Source organism: Schistocerca cancellata, chromosome 9 (assembly GCF_023864275.1).
Source record: "Schistocerca cancellata isolate TAMUIC-IGC-003103 chromosome 9, iqSchCanc2.1, whole genome shotgun sequence".
NCBI classification, from domain to species: domain Eukaryota; kingdom Metazoa; phylum Arthropoda; class Insecta; order Orthoptera; family Acrididae; genus Schistocerca; species Schistocerca cancellata.
In genome coordinates, this window is record NC_064634.1 from 320,672,758 (window position 1) to 320,688,887 (window position 16,130).

General features: G+C 39.3%; 1 protein-coding gene across 3 annotated transcripts in view; it reads right to left on the minus strand.

Annotated features, from left to right (window-relative positions):
• Positions 1-299: 299 nt before the first annotated feature.
• Positions 300-16,130, minus strand: part of LOC126100972 (unconventional myosin-XVIIIa) — a 306,712-nt gene continuing 290,881 nt past the window's right edge. For all 3 annotated transcript variants that reach the window (XM_049911635.1, XM_049911637.1, XM_049911636.1), the window contains 4 exons: positions 8,339-8,599; positions 6,727-7,061; positions 4,146-4,265; positions 300-650 (listed from right to left, as the gene is read on the minus strand). In XM_049911635.1, coding sequence (XP_049767592.1) covers positions 587-650; positions 4,146-4,265; positions 6,727-7,061; positions 8,339-8,599 — 780 coding nt within the window. In that variant the 3' untranslated portion in view covers positions 300-586. The remainder of the gene's footprint in view (positions 651-4,145; positions 4,266-6,726; positions 7,062-8,338; positions 8,600-16,130) is intronic.

Consider the following 16,130-nt stretch of genomic DNA (forward strand, 5'->3'; position numbering starts at 1 on the left):
ACATGTTATTTATAAAACATTTATTGGCAAATACTTCACTTTCTCAGGAATGAAATCGATGGCAATGAAAGTATGTTCACATTTCCATAAAAAACACTATTATTATATTATTGGAAATGCAGTAACATATAAATATACTAAAACAATTATTTCCCAATAACAGTTTTAAATGCTGAACGTAACAGTCAAGGTTTTCTTTCAGGAAACTAACAATGACACAGATAGGAATTTCAAAAGACTTTAAGAAATATATCGGAAAGGTATGCAGCAGTATACAAAGATATACATATATATATATATATATTTATATATTAGCCCAAAGTTGCTTTTAATTTTACATATTTATACAATTCATTACATATCTTTGCTAATAGAGAGCAAACAATAATTTATTGTACTAAAATCTATATATTATGTTCAAATTGTTACAGTATATCCTGCAGTTTATTGTACTCAGTCCAGTCTCAGAAATGTGGTATGGGAGCCATCTGTGACAGGCTGCCCCCCACCGAGTCCATTCTCCTATGAATGTGGCTCATCGTGGTAGCCAGCTGCTGACAACACAGCAGGCTATGTTCAGACAGTCTCATGCAAACGATTCCTTCCCTGAGCTGTCGTTTGGCTTTTTCAGTGAAGCCACCTCCAGTGATCTGATGAGAGAGTGAAGAACATCACATTGTAAATATTTATTTGCATTTTGTATGTACTGTTAAAATACCTGACATATACTAACAATGATTTCATCAATAATGAATTGAACTTTACGTTTCCAAAGCAAGAACATAATTCATTATTACATAACTGACTGTTCAATAAAGCTGACAGATGATTAACAAATATTTATCCATTACAAAATGTCCAGTCTTTATCACAATCAACAACAAACAACTTCACACTTCTTATCAGAAGTTGCAGTCTGTTTTATACAGCAATGTATGCTTACAGAATGTTCTTTTCAATTAAACGCGAGGATTAATTCTATCCTGCACATATTTCCTCCTCCTACTGCCCACAAATAACAAACAAACAAGGTACCTTTTTTGAAAAAGGGGGTTATGAGAAAACATTTCAATTTGAAAAATTAAGAATTATTTGGAACTTTTCACAACAACATATAACTTATGGTGTATTTCTTTCACTTTCAATACATTTTGTGATGTACACCTTTTGGTACAACTTAAAAATGGAAAAATAAAACAATGGAAAATTCAGGATAGAATGTAACAATATTATGAAACGGATAGTTGCTACTAACCATATGTGGGGGGGGGGGGGGGGGGTCCATTTTTGACAGAGGCTTTGTTGGCCAAAAGCTCGCTTTCTGACAGTCTTTTTGTCGTGCCTATCTGTGACTCAGCATCTCTGCTACATGTTGAGTAGCAACTATCTTTTTTAAAATATTGTTAAGAACAGAAAAGTGTCAGGCTACAGCAGAACTGTTCTGCTGAAAAAAATAAATGAGATGTACATTTGGAAGGGCTGTTTTAATGTGGTTTCTTAAATGTGAAGACATAGTTTTGATTCAGCATTGACTGAAGTCAAATACACTTGCCACAATGCTGCTGTATCAGCAAACAAATGACAACACATACAGGGTGTTTCAAAAAGGACTTAACAACTTTGAAAATTCATATAAATTATTTCATAGAACCTACAGAGGTGATTGTAGTGTCAATTTGTAGGGAAATACATCAAGTTTTGTCTCACATAGTTCACTAGTGCGGAATCACACTGTATGGAGCACTAGCAGCAGCTGCATTAAAGATGGCTGGCTTCACTGGACCCGAGCGTCTCAGCTATGTGTGTGTGTGCGCGCGCGCACTTTGAAGAATCGAGTCAGTGACAACAGTTCAGACTAATTTCCACACTAAAGATCCTAATAGTAGGCCTACAATTTATGAGTGGCATAAATATTTTGCAGAAACAGGGTGCTCAGTAAGAGATGGGAAATCACCAGGTCATCCAAGCATATCGGACGACATCATTGAAGGAGTGAGACAATGTTTTGTCAACAGCCCTACGAAATCAACCCACCATGCATCTCACAAACTGCAAATCCCACATATGACTGTTTGGCACGTGTTGAAAAACTGTTTGCTTTTGAAACAGTACTGATTTATGATCATACAAGCAATACAAGACAATGATAAAATTGCTCGCAAGAACTTCTGTGCAGGTATGTTAAATTGATTACATGATGATGAACATTTCCTGGACAAAATCATCTTTTCTGATGAGTTGACTTTTCACTTACGTCGCAAGGTTAACACACGTAAGTGTAGGATTTGGGGCAATGAAAATCCACATCAAATGTTGCAACTTGTTCGTGATAGCCCTTAACTGAACATTTTTTGTGCATTCAAAAAGAACAAAGTGTACGGCCCCTTTTTTTTCCATGAAGAACCAGCAACAGAATAGTGTACCTGGCTGGATATGTTACAATAGTTCTTGATACCATGGATCAATGAGGATGACCATGAACGAAATGTTTACTTCATGTAAGATGATGCACCACCCCACTAACTGGCTGACGTCCAGAGTTTTCTCAGCGACCACTTTCCATGTCAATGGATTGGCTGGGATGCACCAATTGCATGGTCCCCATGTTCCCCAGACCTGTCAATACTCAATTTTTTAAATGGGGATTCACATCAAGGAAATCGTGTTTGTACCTCCTATGCCAGATTTTTAAAGTTGTAAAGTCCTTTTTGAATCACCCTATATTTTAATAAAGTTTAATACTATCTAACAATAACAGGATGATTACTGCCACAGCAATGAAATGATACTTTCAACATGCTTGACATTTCTCATCTTTGTCTGTTCCAAGTTTTTGACATGCACTATGATAGTCTCGCGTGAAGTGAAATGACTGTATGGCACTACCGATCTGGACACCCCATCTGGAGTTGTTCAACTGCATAGAGCCTGTCTTTCGGTTCAACACCACTTTGGTGACTTGCATGTTGTTGAAGATGAGATGAAATAATTAGAACAACCCAAACACTCAAACCCTGAGCCAGAAATTGAACCCAGGAACCCAAAATCTAGAGGAAACAGCACTAATCACAAGACCACAAGTTATGCACACGGTCTGCAGTATTTATTTACAATATTTACACTACATACATTTTTGTAAATGCCACTTCCACAGGACAGACAAATAAAGACATATTGAGATGTGATGTGTTTGTAGGCTCCCAGAATAAATGCCTCAACTAGATTATTCACTGTGGATTAATTGTGCTTTAGGATATGTCAACAGACAGAAAGTCTATTTCAGACCTTTGCCAGATATGATAATTTGTTGATTTTATACGTAACTATGATTTGTAGTGAGGGTGTGCCAACAGACATGATATAGAAAGAGTCCATCAATTGTGCTGCTATTGAGCTGATAAAGTCAGTCACTGCCAAGCAATAAACAAGCATGAATCCTGAGACTTGTACAGCAAACAAACATCACGTATCTACTGCTGCAGCAGTCAACCACACAAAGGGCACAGCGTACTTTGAGAACTGTGGAAATCCTCTGCAATCAAAGGGTTATAAAAAGAATGGATACTGAGCTGAATGGAGAATGTGTATACCAACACTGTTGGTGTAATTTACATGTGACAAGACATTAAGTCTCCATGAACCCAGAAGATCCTATCCAGGGAACACATCACCACAAAGTTTCAGTGTTATCACTACTGTTAGTGAATGGTGTGACAACAGACTAGCACTTGAGCTCTTCCTCAATCTACACAGCCTCTTATTAAGTTTATGACTAGAACACATAATGAAGTCTGTTATTCTCCAGCCAAAGTGTCATTGCAACTAGCAATTACTAGCAATTATCAGTTGTTGGTCTCTTCTGTTTTAACATAACTTGCAATTTTTTTCTGCCTCATTCATACTACACAGTTTATACACAAATTTATTATGTAGCTCCCGCCAGTGTTCCAGTTTAGATAGTTTACACTTTGAGTGTGACTCACAAGTAGAACTGCAGTAAACTTGACACTACATTTTCAACAAGAAAAGAAAGGGCTACAGAAGCAATCAAAATATCAGTAACTCTCACATAAATTCTAAAACAGACAGTATTCCACATTAGTTCTCAACTACTACTGAACTAACAAATGTTTTCTTTCTTTTACCTTGAAGTAATATCCAATTCCAGTGACGCTCGAGTTGTACGAGGGCTGGAGTTGACGTGGACTTTATGGTTTGTGAGGTACACACTCATGGAATCTTCTGAAACATCACTGTCTTGAGCACTGCAAGAATAATGGTCACATAGATTTAGAAAAGTACAGTTTTACCTAGCAAAGGAAATACTATAAAATGAAAACAAGAATTATATGCAAGCATATGCTGCAGCCACAGTTGTCATCATTGATAAAACTTTTCAGATATGTGACTAACATTACAAGGAAACAGAATTGCTATCCAGTACTTATCTTCTGGAGGTGAAATTGTAAATACATCAGAAAGACAAGTGTAGCAGTACAAAAATTAAATTATTTCAAAATTTTTAGGTTATCCCTCAGGAAATGTTACTGAATCTCTATATTGAGCAAGCAGTAAAGGAAACCAAAGAAACATTTGGATAAGAATTAAAGCTCAGGGAAAAGAAATAAAACCTTGAGGTTTGCCAATGACATTGTAATTCTGTCAGAGACAGCAAAGGGCTTGGAAGAGCAGTTGAATGAAATGGATATTGTCTTCATAGGAGGATATAAGGTGAAAATTAAAAAAGCAAAATAAGCATAACGGAATGTAGTCAAATTAAATCAGGTGACGCTATGGAAATTAGATTAGGAAACAAGACGCTTAAAGTGGTAGATGAGTTTTGCTATTCAGGCAGCAAAATAAATGATGATGGGCAAAGTAGATGGGATATAAAATGTAGACTGGCAATAGCAAGAAAAGCATTATGAAGGAAGAAAACTTTGTTAGTATAGAATATACATTTAAGTGTTAAGAAGGCTTTTTTGAAAGTATTTGTCTGGAGTGTAACCATGCATGGAAGCGAAAATGGCCTACAAACAGTTTAGACAAAAAGAGAATAGAAGTTTTCAAAATGTGTTGCTACAGAAAAATGCTGAAGATTAGAGGGGTGGTCACATAACTAATGAGGAGGTACTGCAGAGAATTGGGGAGAAAAGAAATTTTGTGGCACAATGTGACCAAATGAAGGAATCAGTTCATGGACATATGGTGGGACATCGAGGGATCACCAATTTAATATCAGAGGGAAGTGTATGTGTGTTTGGGAGGGGGAGGGGGGGGTAAAAAATCATAGAGGGAGACCAAGAGATGAATACAGTAAGCAGATTCAGAAGGATGTAGGTTGTAGTAGTTATTCGGAGATTAAGAGGCTCACACAGGATCAAGTACAGTGGAGAGCTGCCTCAAACCAGTCTTCAGACTGAAGATCACAACATCTGCTGTACTTAAAATTCCACATAATCAAATTTTATAGTTTACTCAGGTGGATTATACTTTTTCACACAATCACCACACTGTTCTATACATATGAATGTTTTGGCCACTACTGCAAGTGGATCAAAAGTTGGTCTACGTAACATGACAAGACAGAAGAAGAACATTTTTTAGTGTAGCTGAAAATATAGATTTCACAGAGGGATACTATCAGTTGTGCAATAGCCAAAATGGCAATAAATTGATGAGAGAGATCAAACACTAAAAATGTGTACTTCATTGCCTGATAAAAGTTTCATCATTTGACACAAACAGACAATAGGTGGAAAGAAACATAAGATTGTTTGGGTAAGTTAATGAGTATGAGTAGGTGAAACAAACCCATAAAGTTCACATACAGTATTAGTAGTGTTCTGCTTGACATAGTCATATCTTTAAATATCTGGGTATAATGTTGTGAAATGATATGAAATCGAACAAGCATGTCAATATTGTGGTAGAGAAGTCCAATGGTCAACTTCGGTTTATTGGGAGAATTTTAGGAAAGTGTAGTTCATCTGTAACATATAGGATGCTAGTGTGACCTATTCTTGAGTACTGCTCAAGTGTTTGGGATGCGCACCAGGTCAGATTGAAAGAATATATCGAAGCCATTCAGAGATGAGTTGCCAGATTTGTTACCAGTAGGTCTGATCAGCATTCAAGTGCTATGGATAGGTGGTAGGAGCTCAAGTGGGAATCCTTGGAGGAATTCATTTTGAGGAACACTACTGAGAAAGTTTACAGAACTGGCATTTGAAGCTGATAGCAGATAGCAGATCGACCCTGCTACCGCCAATGTAATTTCGCATAGGATCTACGAAGAAAAGATACAAAAAATTAGGGCTCTCACAAACAGTCATTTTTCCCTCGCTCTGTCCATGAGTGGAACAGGAAAATAAACAATTAGTTGTGGTACAGGGTACTGCTACTCACTTAATGTCTTTAGCTAACTATCCATGTCTCTCTACAACACTGGTTTTATAATTGTTACCAGGATGTATTCACATTCTGCCATCTCCAACCCTTCCCCCTAAGACTCTCCTAACAATTCATTTCGCTATTAACCTTCCCCCCTCTACTGCCACAAACCTTTACTCTCCCCTCAGCATCCACATGCTCAGGCAATCGTTCTTAAATAGAAAGTATTACCCCCCTCCCCATTTTCTTTTCTCCAATTCAACTGTTTAAGTACCTATAAAACATCACTAAACATGCATGTTACAAATCTTCAAGAAACAGAAATACCCTCACCTGTCAGAATTTTCATCATCATTGCTGTCCTCTCCATCTTCAAGTTCTCCACGAATTGCTGACTGGAGATCCTCTATTCGAGTAAGTGCCAGTCGGAGATCCTGACGTGCAGCAGCTGCTTCTGCTTCAGAAGCCTCCAGCCGCTTTTCAAGGTCACGCTTACGTACGGCCCATTCGGATTCACGAGCTGCCGCTGCCGTTTGTTCCTCCCGTAGTTCACGAACAGTACGCTGCAGCTTACGGGACGCATCTACTGCCGCCTGCTCCTTTGCACGTGCTGCCGCCGCCTCATCCTGAAGTCTTTCAACTGCTTCCTTCAGTCGTGCTATTTGGACCTGAAAACAACAATAAAATCTTACATCTTTTTACTATTTTCCTTTTAGATCCTTTCTACTAAAAAAGAAGTTTGCAATTTGAAGCTTGAGACTCATTATTAACAATTTTGCCAGCAGAAGCAAAGTCACACTCGTAGATAATAAACAAAAGGAATCCTTTCTTAGCAAACTAATTTATAAAACTAAAGTTTCTGTGCATGCTTGTATTTACTGTAGCTCTTTTCAGGTTCATTTGTGTTACTTTGATTACAGAATGCAAATGAGAGCCAATTAACAGTGAGACACAATTCAACGGAAGTCTCCACGATAGATTAATAAACACTATTTCATCTGACCATGATAATCAAGCTACATAAACTCTAAACTCAGTGATCAGTGCACACTATTACAACAAATTTTTTACCGGTTGTCTGTTACCAAAGACAAAGGAAATATTATAAATTGCTAAAAAAAGTTTTGCATTATCCTTATAATTTGCATAGTTTGTGACTCATTTAAAATGGATAATCTCTTTCACAATACTCTTCTGCCCATAGGAAGCTGTAACAGTCACACCCTTAAACATCCAGTCCTACTGTCAACATTTGGTCCACTCATTTGTCTTTCAAGGTGATGATACAGAAACATTACCATGACCACCTGAACATCACCTTCCAGATGGCAGAAATCAAATGAGCTTGCAGTAGCTGCTAACAAGAACCCAAGTGAGCAGCACATCAAGTATATGGTGATTTGTTTCCATTACTCCTCCCACTATCTGTATTCTGTCCAGGGCTGTACTGTTTCATACTGACATTGTTATCAGGTATGATATTTCTTCGGTGTTACTGCCCAAACCAACGAAATGTTCATTTTGCTTTCACATTGTCACAAAAATATTTCAGTTTTAAAGTGAATGCCAATTACAAAAGTAAGCACAATAATACAACTACATGGTGTAAATATTATAGTTTTACTATGCGAAACAAAAAAGGACTTTTGTTATTAATTTTCAGGACAGTGATGGTGACATACACATGAAAAACAAGAATAAGCATTAAATTTTAGACTTCCAGAACTAAAAAAGTCTCTTCCAGCCACGTTTACTGGAATGACTTCTTAGCTCAATATTTGATGTCCCTTTCCTCTGTTCATGTTCATCAGTACGACCATGGTTGACTGTGTCACAGTAGTCAATATGTAAATATTGATTTTCCACCTTAAATAACATTATTTTGTGTTTTTGGTTATCATATTTTGTGTTCAAACAGCAGGAGGCATTGCAGTAAAAAGCATACCTCTAAGCGAGCACGTGTAGTTTGTTCCAACTCAAGTTTTGACTCCAGCTCCTTGGTGCGCATTTCAAGACGACGTTGTGTTAGGCTTGACGATGGATCACCCAGGGTCTCCATGCTCTCAAGACGAGTTGTCAGTTCTGCAAGCTGTTCACGAAGTGAAGCTCTTTCAGATTCCAGTTCTGAGACACGACCTGCCTGCTCCTGGAGTGCTAGCTGCTCTGCAGATAATTGCTGAACTGTCGAACGGTACTTCTTGAGGACCTGTGGATCAAAATATTTTCTTAATTAAATGTCTGAGGTTTTATTAAATGACCAGAACTTTTTTTAACATTTGCTATCATTTATGCAGTAAATACGGAAACATATTTCCATTTTTCAACAAATTTAGGAGTAACACATGTATCTGTTATGCAGTATGACATATATAAAGTAAGTATACCTTTTGCTTTAATGTCACCTTACGAGTCAGATGTTTCCATCACTTTTTATATCTCTTACACACAATCATGTGTCCATTGTACATCTGTCACAGCAATTTCTTCCTCATCATTACTATCAATCTATTACTATTATTAATTATTATTGTTGTTGTTGTTGTTTTATTATTATTAATCAAAAGCTTTTGTTCCAGTATCTTGTAAATCACTGTCTACATATGTGCTGCTAAAAACTGACATCACTGGACCAGTGAGTCTACAGTAGTTCCTCATTTATACAGGACCTGCGACACTGATAACCACAAGCAATGCTTTTTTAAGCAATTATTAAAATTTCATGCCAGGTTTACAACTCTTTAATACATCCACCCAGTTCTAAATCCATCTACACACACACACACACACACACACACACACACACACACACACACACACACACACACACACACACACTTGTACAGCTACATTGTGTTGATGATCATGTGGGGAAATGGCGTGGGAAAGGGTGACAGAAAAGAGGAAAGTGAGACTGTAGGAAAGAAGGGGATGATGCCGGAGGTTACAGATTGAGGCCAGGAGGATTATGGGAACAAACAATGTGTGACAAATGTAACTCCTGCCTACATAGTGCAGTAAAGCTGGTGCTGGAGGGAAGGACCTAGATGGCATGTGTTGTGAAGTAACCATTGAAATCAAGCATGATAAGGTCAGCAGTGGCTCCACCTTTGGGTTGCAAACTCTGCTCATGGCCACGGTCTGGTGATGGCCATTCATTTGCATGGACAGTTGGTTGGTAGTTGCACCCATATAATGTGCTTTTCAGAAATTGCAGCTGAAGTGGTATGTGACATGGCTGCTTTCACAGGTGGCCCTGTCTCTCATGGGATAATAGAAAAAGCCTGTGACAGGACTGGAATTGGTTAAATCAGGTAGGGAGTGGGAGTTTTTTTTTTTTTTTTTTTATTTTGTACATCTATTTCCGTAGGACCAAATTGAGGAGCGAATCTGCAAGGTCACGGAATGTTCCAGTACATGAAATTACAACATAAAAGTAATGACAGATAAAATAAAATGTTTATGAACCCAAAAAAAGACAAGCCATATGTTTATGTAAACAAAATGAACAATATAACACAGGAATCAGCTTAAATTTTCAAGGAATCCTCGACACAATAGGAGTGACCCATGAGGAAACTCTTCCGTTTCGATTTGAAAGTGTGCGGATTACTGCTAAGATTTTTGAATTCTTGTGGTAGCTTACTGAAAATGGATGTAGCAATATTTGCAGGCCTTTCTGCACAAGAGTCAAGGAAGTGCGATTCAAATGCAGATTGGCTTTCTGCCTAGTATTAACTGAGTGAAATTTGCTAATTCTTGGGAATAAGCTGATATTATTAACAATAAATTACGATGAAGAATATATATATATCAAGGGGTGAAGGTCAGAACACCCAAATTAATGAACAGGGGTCGACAAGAGGTTCACAAACTTTCATCACATATTGCCGAGCCACTCACTTCTGAGCCAAAAATATCCTTTGAGAATGGGAATAGTTACCCCAAAATATAATAACAAATGATATAAGTGAATGAAAATAAGAAAAGCAGACTACTTTTCATGCTTCAGATACTGTTTGAATAGTAAATATGGCAGCATTAAGTCTTTGAACAAGATCCTGAACATGGGCTTTCTAGCTGAATGCCTAAAAATTTGAATTGTTCAGTTTCACTGATCATATGTCCAGCCTTTAAAATTAAAATGTCATGCTTTGTTGAATTGTGTGTTAGAAACTGTAAAAACTGAGTCTTACTATGTGATTTAGGGTTAGTTTCTTTGTAGAAGCCATGAATTTTGAACTGCACTATCTGAAACAGTCCCAATGTTGCACACAACAGCCTTTACTACCAAGCCAGTGTCGTCAGCAAACAGAAATATTTTATAGTCACCTGTAATACAAGAAGGTATCTCATTTATATAAATAAATAACAGGAGTGGCCCCATCACTAATCCCTGGGGCACCCTCCATTTAACCATGCCCCACTGAGACCACACATCATAGCCATTCTCAACACTGTGAGAATGGCCTTTTGCTGCCTGTTATTAAAGTAAAAGGTGAACCAATTGTGAGCTGCTTCCCCTATTCCATTATGGTCCAACTCCTGGAGAAATATTTTGTGATCAACACAATCAAACGCCTTAGGAGAACTTTCCTAGCATTTCAAACCTTTGTTTAATCCACAGCATTTTTGGTTGTTAATCCACATCTAAAGCTGAACTGTACATCTGATAGAAAACTATGTGAAATGACATGATCAATTATCCTTACATACAAAGCCTTTTCAATTTTTCAATAACTGATGGCGTGTGTGTGTGTGTGTGTGTGTGTGTGTGTGTGTGTGTGTGTGTGTGTGTGTGTGTGTGTGTGTGTGTGTGTGTCTCGGACCTCCGGCAGGAGTGGCAGTGCAGTCTGTGACATGGCACCTCAAACCTCGCAGCCACTCCGCACAGCGATGGCATAAAAATAGGTCTAAAACTGTCTGCATTATCTCTTTCTCCCTTTTTATAAATCGGCTTTACAATTGAGTACTTTAATTGTTTAGGAAACTGACCATTCTTAAATGAAAAATACAAATATGGTTAAGTACAGGGCTAACATTTACAGCATTTTAATATTCTGTATATATATTTACAGTATTTTAGTATTGTGCTAGGTACTCCATCATATCCATGAGAGTCCTTAGTCTTCAGCAATTTAATTATTGAATCAGTCTCACTACTGTCAATATCACAGAGGAGTATTTCAGACATCAGACTCAGAACGGCATTTTCCAAGAGTGTTATATGATTCCCTGTTGCAACTAAGTTTTTATTTAATTCACCAGCAATGCTTAGAAAGTGCTTGTTAAATCCCGTACATATATCTGACTTATCAGTAACAAAAACATTTTTACTATGTACTGAATTTATATCTTCAAACTTGTGCTGCTGACTTGACACTTCCCTCACAACTGACATTATGGTTTAAATTTTGTGCTGTGAATTAGCTATTCTACCTGCGTACCACGTACTCATTGCCTTTCTAACAACATTTTTAAGCACCTTATTTTACTGTTTGTAATGGGCTACTGTAGTTCGATTGGGACTACTTCTAACATTTTGATATAGCTCCCACTTTGTTCTACATGATATCCTTATCCCACCTACTCAGCCACCAGGCTGCCTTTTACTGCTAGTACCATATTTAGGACATTCTCCTGGAAAGCAACTTTCAAAGAGCATAAGAACCATATTACAGAAAGCATTATATTTGTCATCTATGTGGCACTATAAACATCCTGCCACTCTTGTTCCTTAACTAGGTTTAAAAAACTCTCTATTCTACATAGATTGTAATTATATATATAACATTTGTTTTAGTATAAAACCTTTTAGTGATCAAATTTCTGCTTCTTGGTCTGAAAGGCCATTCACCCTTTTACCAACAGAATGACAATAATGATGAAGAATGACTAACAATGTTGTCTACGGCTGTGCTATTATTCCACTGCACCCTGGTTGGAAAAAACACAATCTGCATCAGATCATATGAATTTAGGAGATCTTCCAACATTCTTTTTCTTGCACAGCTACACACAAAATTAATATTAAAGTCACCACATATAACTAATTTCTGGTACTTCCTATAAAGTGAACCAAGAATCCCTATAACTTGAGCCAAATTGCCAAATTAGGGGACCTATAAACAACAACAATTATAAGTATAGTTTCACTAAATTCAACTCCCCCTGCAAACCTTCAAACACCTGTTCAGTGTGGTGCTGTGATACGTCTACGGACTCAGATGGCATCTGTTTTCAACGTACATGGCCACTCCACCGCTCCACAAACACAAAGAACTTCTTGAAAAACAGCCAGCTAATCGGTATCCTGGCAAAGGAAGCCTCTGAATCATCAAATTATTTAGGTGTTGTTCCAATATACCAATAATGTGAGAGTCAACATCTATAAGCAGTTCACTAACTTTATCTCTAATACCTCTTACGTTTTGATGAAATACACTAATTCCTACGCTACCTGGATACCTGGCCTACTTTGACGGTGATTCCTTTGTTAGGTATCCCTGCATAAAAGAAGTTATCTATCAGCTGACTTCAGTGCAAAAAAAGGTGCAGCTCTTACCAACAACTACTACAGAAAGTAGTGATCCCATCACCATCCACTACACTGTCAGCTATAAGCTTTGCCAGCCTCCCCTTCCCATACCTACTGAGGTACAAGCCATATCTAGTGAAACTCAGGGTAGCTTGGGTGGGCAGTGGAATACCACTTTAGGAGAGGTGGAAACAATTTTGGGTAGGATGTCCCTTATTTCTGGGCACAATGATAGATAGTCAAAGTTGCAGTGAAGGACATGCTTCAGGCGCTCCAGTCTGGGATGATAATGGGTGATGATGGGGAGAGTGTGGTGCTTCTGCTTTGCAGCTGGTTCTTTTCCTTGAGGGTGGTGAGAGGAATAGTGGTGTCTAGGATGGCACAGGAATCTGTCTGTGGACTAGGTTTGTGAGACAGTGCCTGCGTCCACCACAATTATGACAGAGGAGAAAATAACTAGTCCACGAATTGGAAGATTTTTGACTAGAACTATGAATAGCTTCAATTTTAATAATCACATGCCCATTCTACAACAGCAGTCTTGGATCGCAGCTGTGGCTTGTCAACCTGCAGCAGCAGCAGTGTCAATGACACACCCAGTTTCAGTGATGCCGCATAACCTACACGCTGATCCAGCTTCCCATCGATATCCAAGTGTGGCAAGATTCTGGTGAGCTATCCAAGATGATTAGTTTCTGAAGGGGCTCTCGTAGTAGTAGTCGTAGTAGTAGTAGTAGTAGTAGTAGTGTTTGGGTTGTGGGGTAAACTGCATGTGGTTTTGCAAACAGAGTTTGTGAGTATACTATAGTTGTGTAGCTAGCATTCTTACAGTATTCAGCTGAGACTCAACAAACATGTTATTTTAGAAATTGTTTATCCGTGTTGGTGAGAAAAGTGGATGTGGATATCCTGGCTTGGTTTATAACACCCAGACAAATGTACATAACATTAGGAAATACTGAAACTAAATAAAAAAAATTAAATAAAAGCACCAGACACCATACTAGAACATCAAATCAATGAGTCCTGTAGGGAAAAGAAAGAAATACAAAATAGCATATTGCAGTTACAGACGATATTTTCCACCTTACCAGAGGAGCTAAATTCAAAATTATTGAAACAGCATGATTTATTTTGAAATGAAATGAATTAGCAATTCAGAGATGTTAACAAGGACTTAAAAGAATTTAACACAATACTGATCACATCTCAGGAATACAAGTAAGGTATAGATGTTGGAACAAAGTAAAGTTTGGATGCGGACAACATTTCAGGCTCTACACTTGCTAGTACAGTGGACTGTGCAGTTGATTTAGTTGATAATAGGGCATAAGGAAGGACTGACTCATCTGCAGATAAACCCCATTCTAATGCAGAAACAGACAGAACAGAAACTGAACTACAAAAAATTTGGGATGAATTAAGTAGGATGAAGGAAGGAATCTCTGAGGAGGTACACGATATAACAATACTATAGGCATATCTCTCTCTCTCTCTCATTTTTATTGTAGGTAAGAAATATTGTGTAGCACATGTCCACTGATTTCCAACAGTGTTCTGAGCATGGCTAGAACATCCTGAGTTATGGAAACACTGACTGGATGAAATATGCGCAATCAGACTAAATGACCAGTGGACTATAGGTCCCAGTAATGAGTAGTTCATGAGCAAAAATCAAGAAATATTGTAAAAGTACTTAATGATCCATATGGATAATAAATACTTATTATCCGAGGTTACATATCCATAGCAAAAGAAAGATCACCTGGCAGGAATGTTATGAAACTTAATCAAAGTCATGTTAAGACAAATATATGCCTATGACTACTGGTTTAGAATTCATTGTGTGGCACCCACCATGGGATAAACTATGGACATTGTGTGTCTGCAAGGCTGGACGATGATAAACATTGTGCCATGCTCACAGTACCTGCTGATCTGGAAGTTTTTTTTGTGTCATCGGCATCTGCCTTTGAGGTGTGGTCTGAGCAAGAGCAGATGTGATAATGCATACACATCATGGTTCATGGTGTGGGTTCCTGTAGTCATGTCCTAGTTCATGAACCACGGGCAACGTATGAGTGGCCAAGTAAGTGGTCCCGACAGTTGGGATACCAGTTACTTTGGAATAAGGCTGGGCATCTCGGACATATTCTGAGTCGTGGTCACCTTTGTGCTCATACGGCAAAGACTACCAAATCCACCGGTTAGACCCTCAGCCGTTTGGGGTAAAACCCAATGGGACTCTGGGCAAGTAAGGCTAGCAACCTGCTTCCCTGGTACTTTAAATACACTCCTGGAAATGGAAAAAAGAACACATTGACACCGGTGTGTCAGACCCACCATATTTGCTCCGGACACTGCGAGAGGGCTGTACAAGCAATGATCACACGCACGGCACAGCAGACACACCAGGAACCGCGGTGTTGGCCGTCGAATGGCGCTAGCTGCGCAGCATTTGTGCACCGCCGCCGTCAGTGTCAGCCAGTTTGCCGTGGCATACGGAGCTCCATCGCAGTCTTTAACACTGGTGGCATGCCGCGACAGCGTGGACGTGAACCGTATGTGCAGTTGACGGACTTTGAGCGAGGGTGTATAGTGGGCATGCGGGAGGCCGGGTGGACGTACCGCCGAATTGCTCAACACGTGGGGCGTGAGGTCTCCACAGTACATCGATGGTGTCGCCAGTGGTCGGCGGAAGGTGCACGTGCCCGTCGACCTGGGACCGGACTGCAGCGATGCACAGATGCACGCCAAGACCGTAGGATCCTACGCAGTGCTGTAGGGGACCGCACCGCCACTTCCCAGCAAATTAGGGACACTGTTGCTCCTGGGGTATCGGCGAGGACCATTCGCAACCGTCTCCATGAAGCTGGGCTACGGTCCCGCACACCGTTAGGCTGTCTTCCGCTCACGACCCAACATCGTGCAGCCCGCCTCCAGTGGTGTCGCGACAGGCATGAATGGAGGGACGAATGGAGACGTGTCGGTCTTCAGCGATGAGAGTCGCTTCTGCCTTGGTGCCAATGATGGTCGTATGCGTGTTTGGCGCCGTGCAGGTGAGCGCCACAATCAGGACTGCATACGACCGAGGCACACAGGGCCAACACCCGGCATCATGGTGTGGGGAGCGATCTCCTACACTGGCCGTACACCACTGGTGATCGTCGAGGGGACACTGAATAGTGCACGGTACATCCAA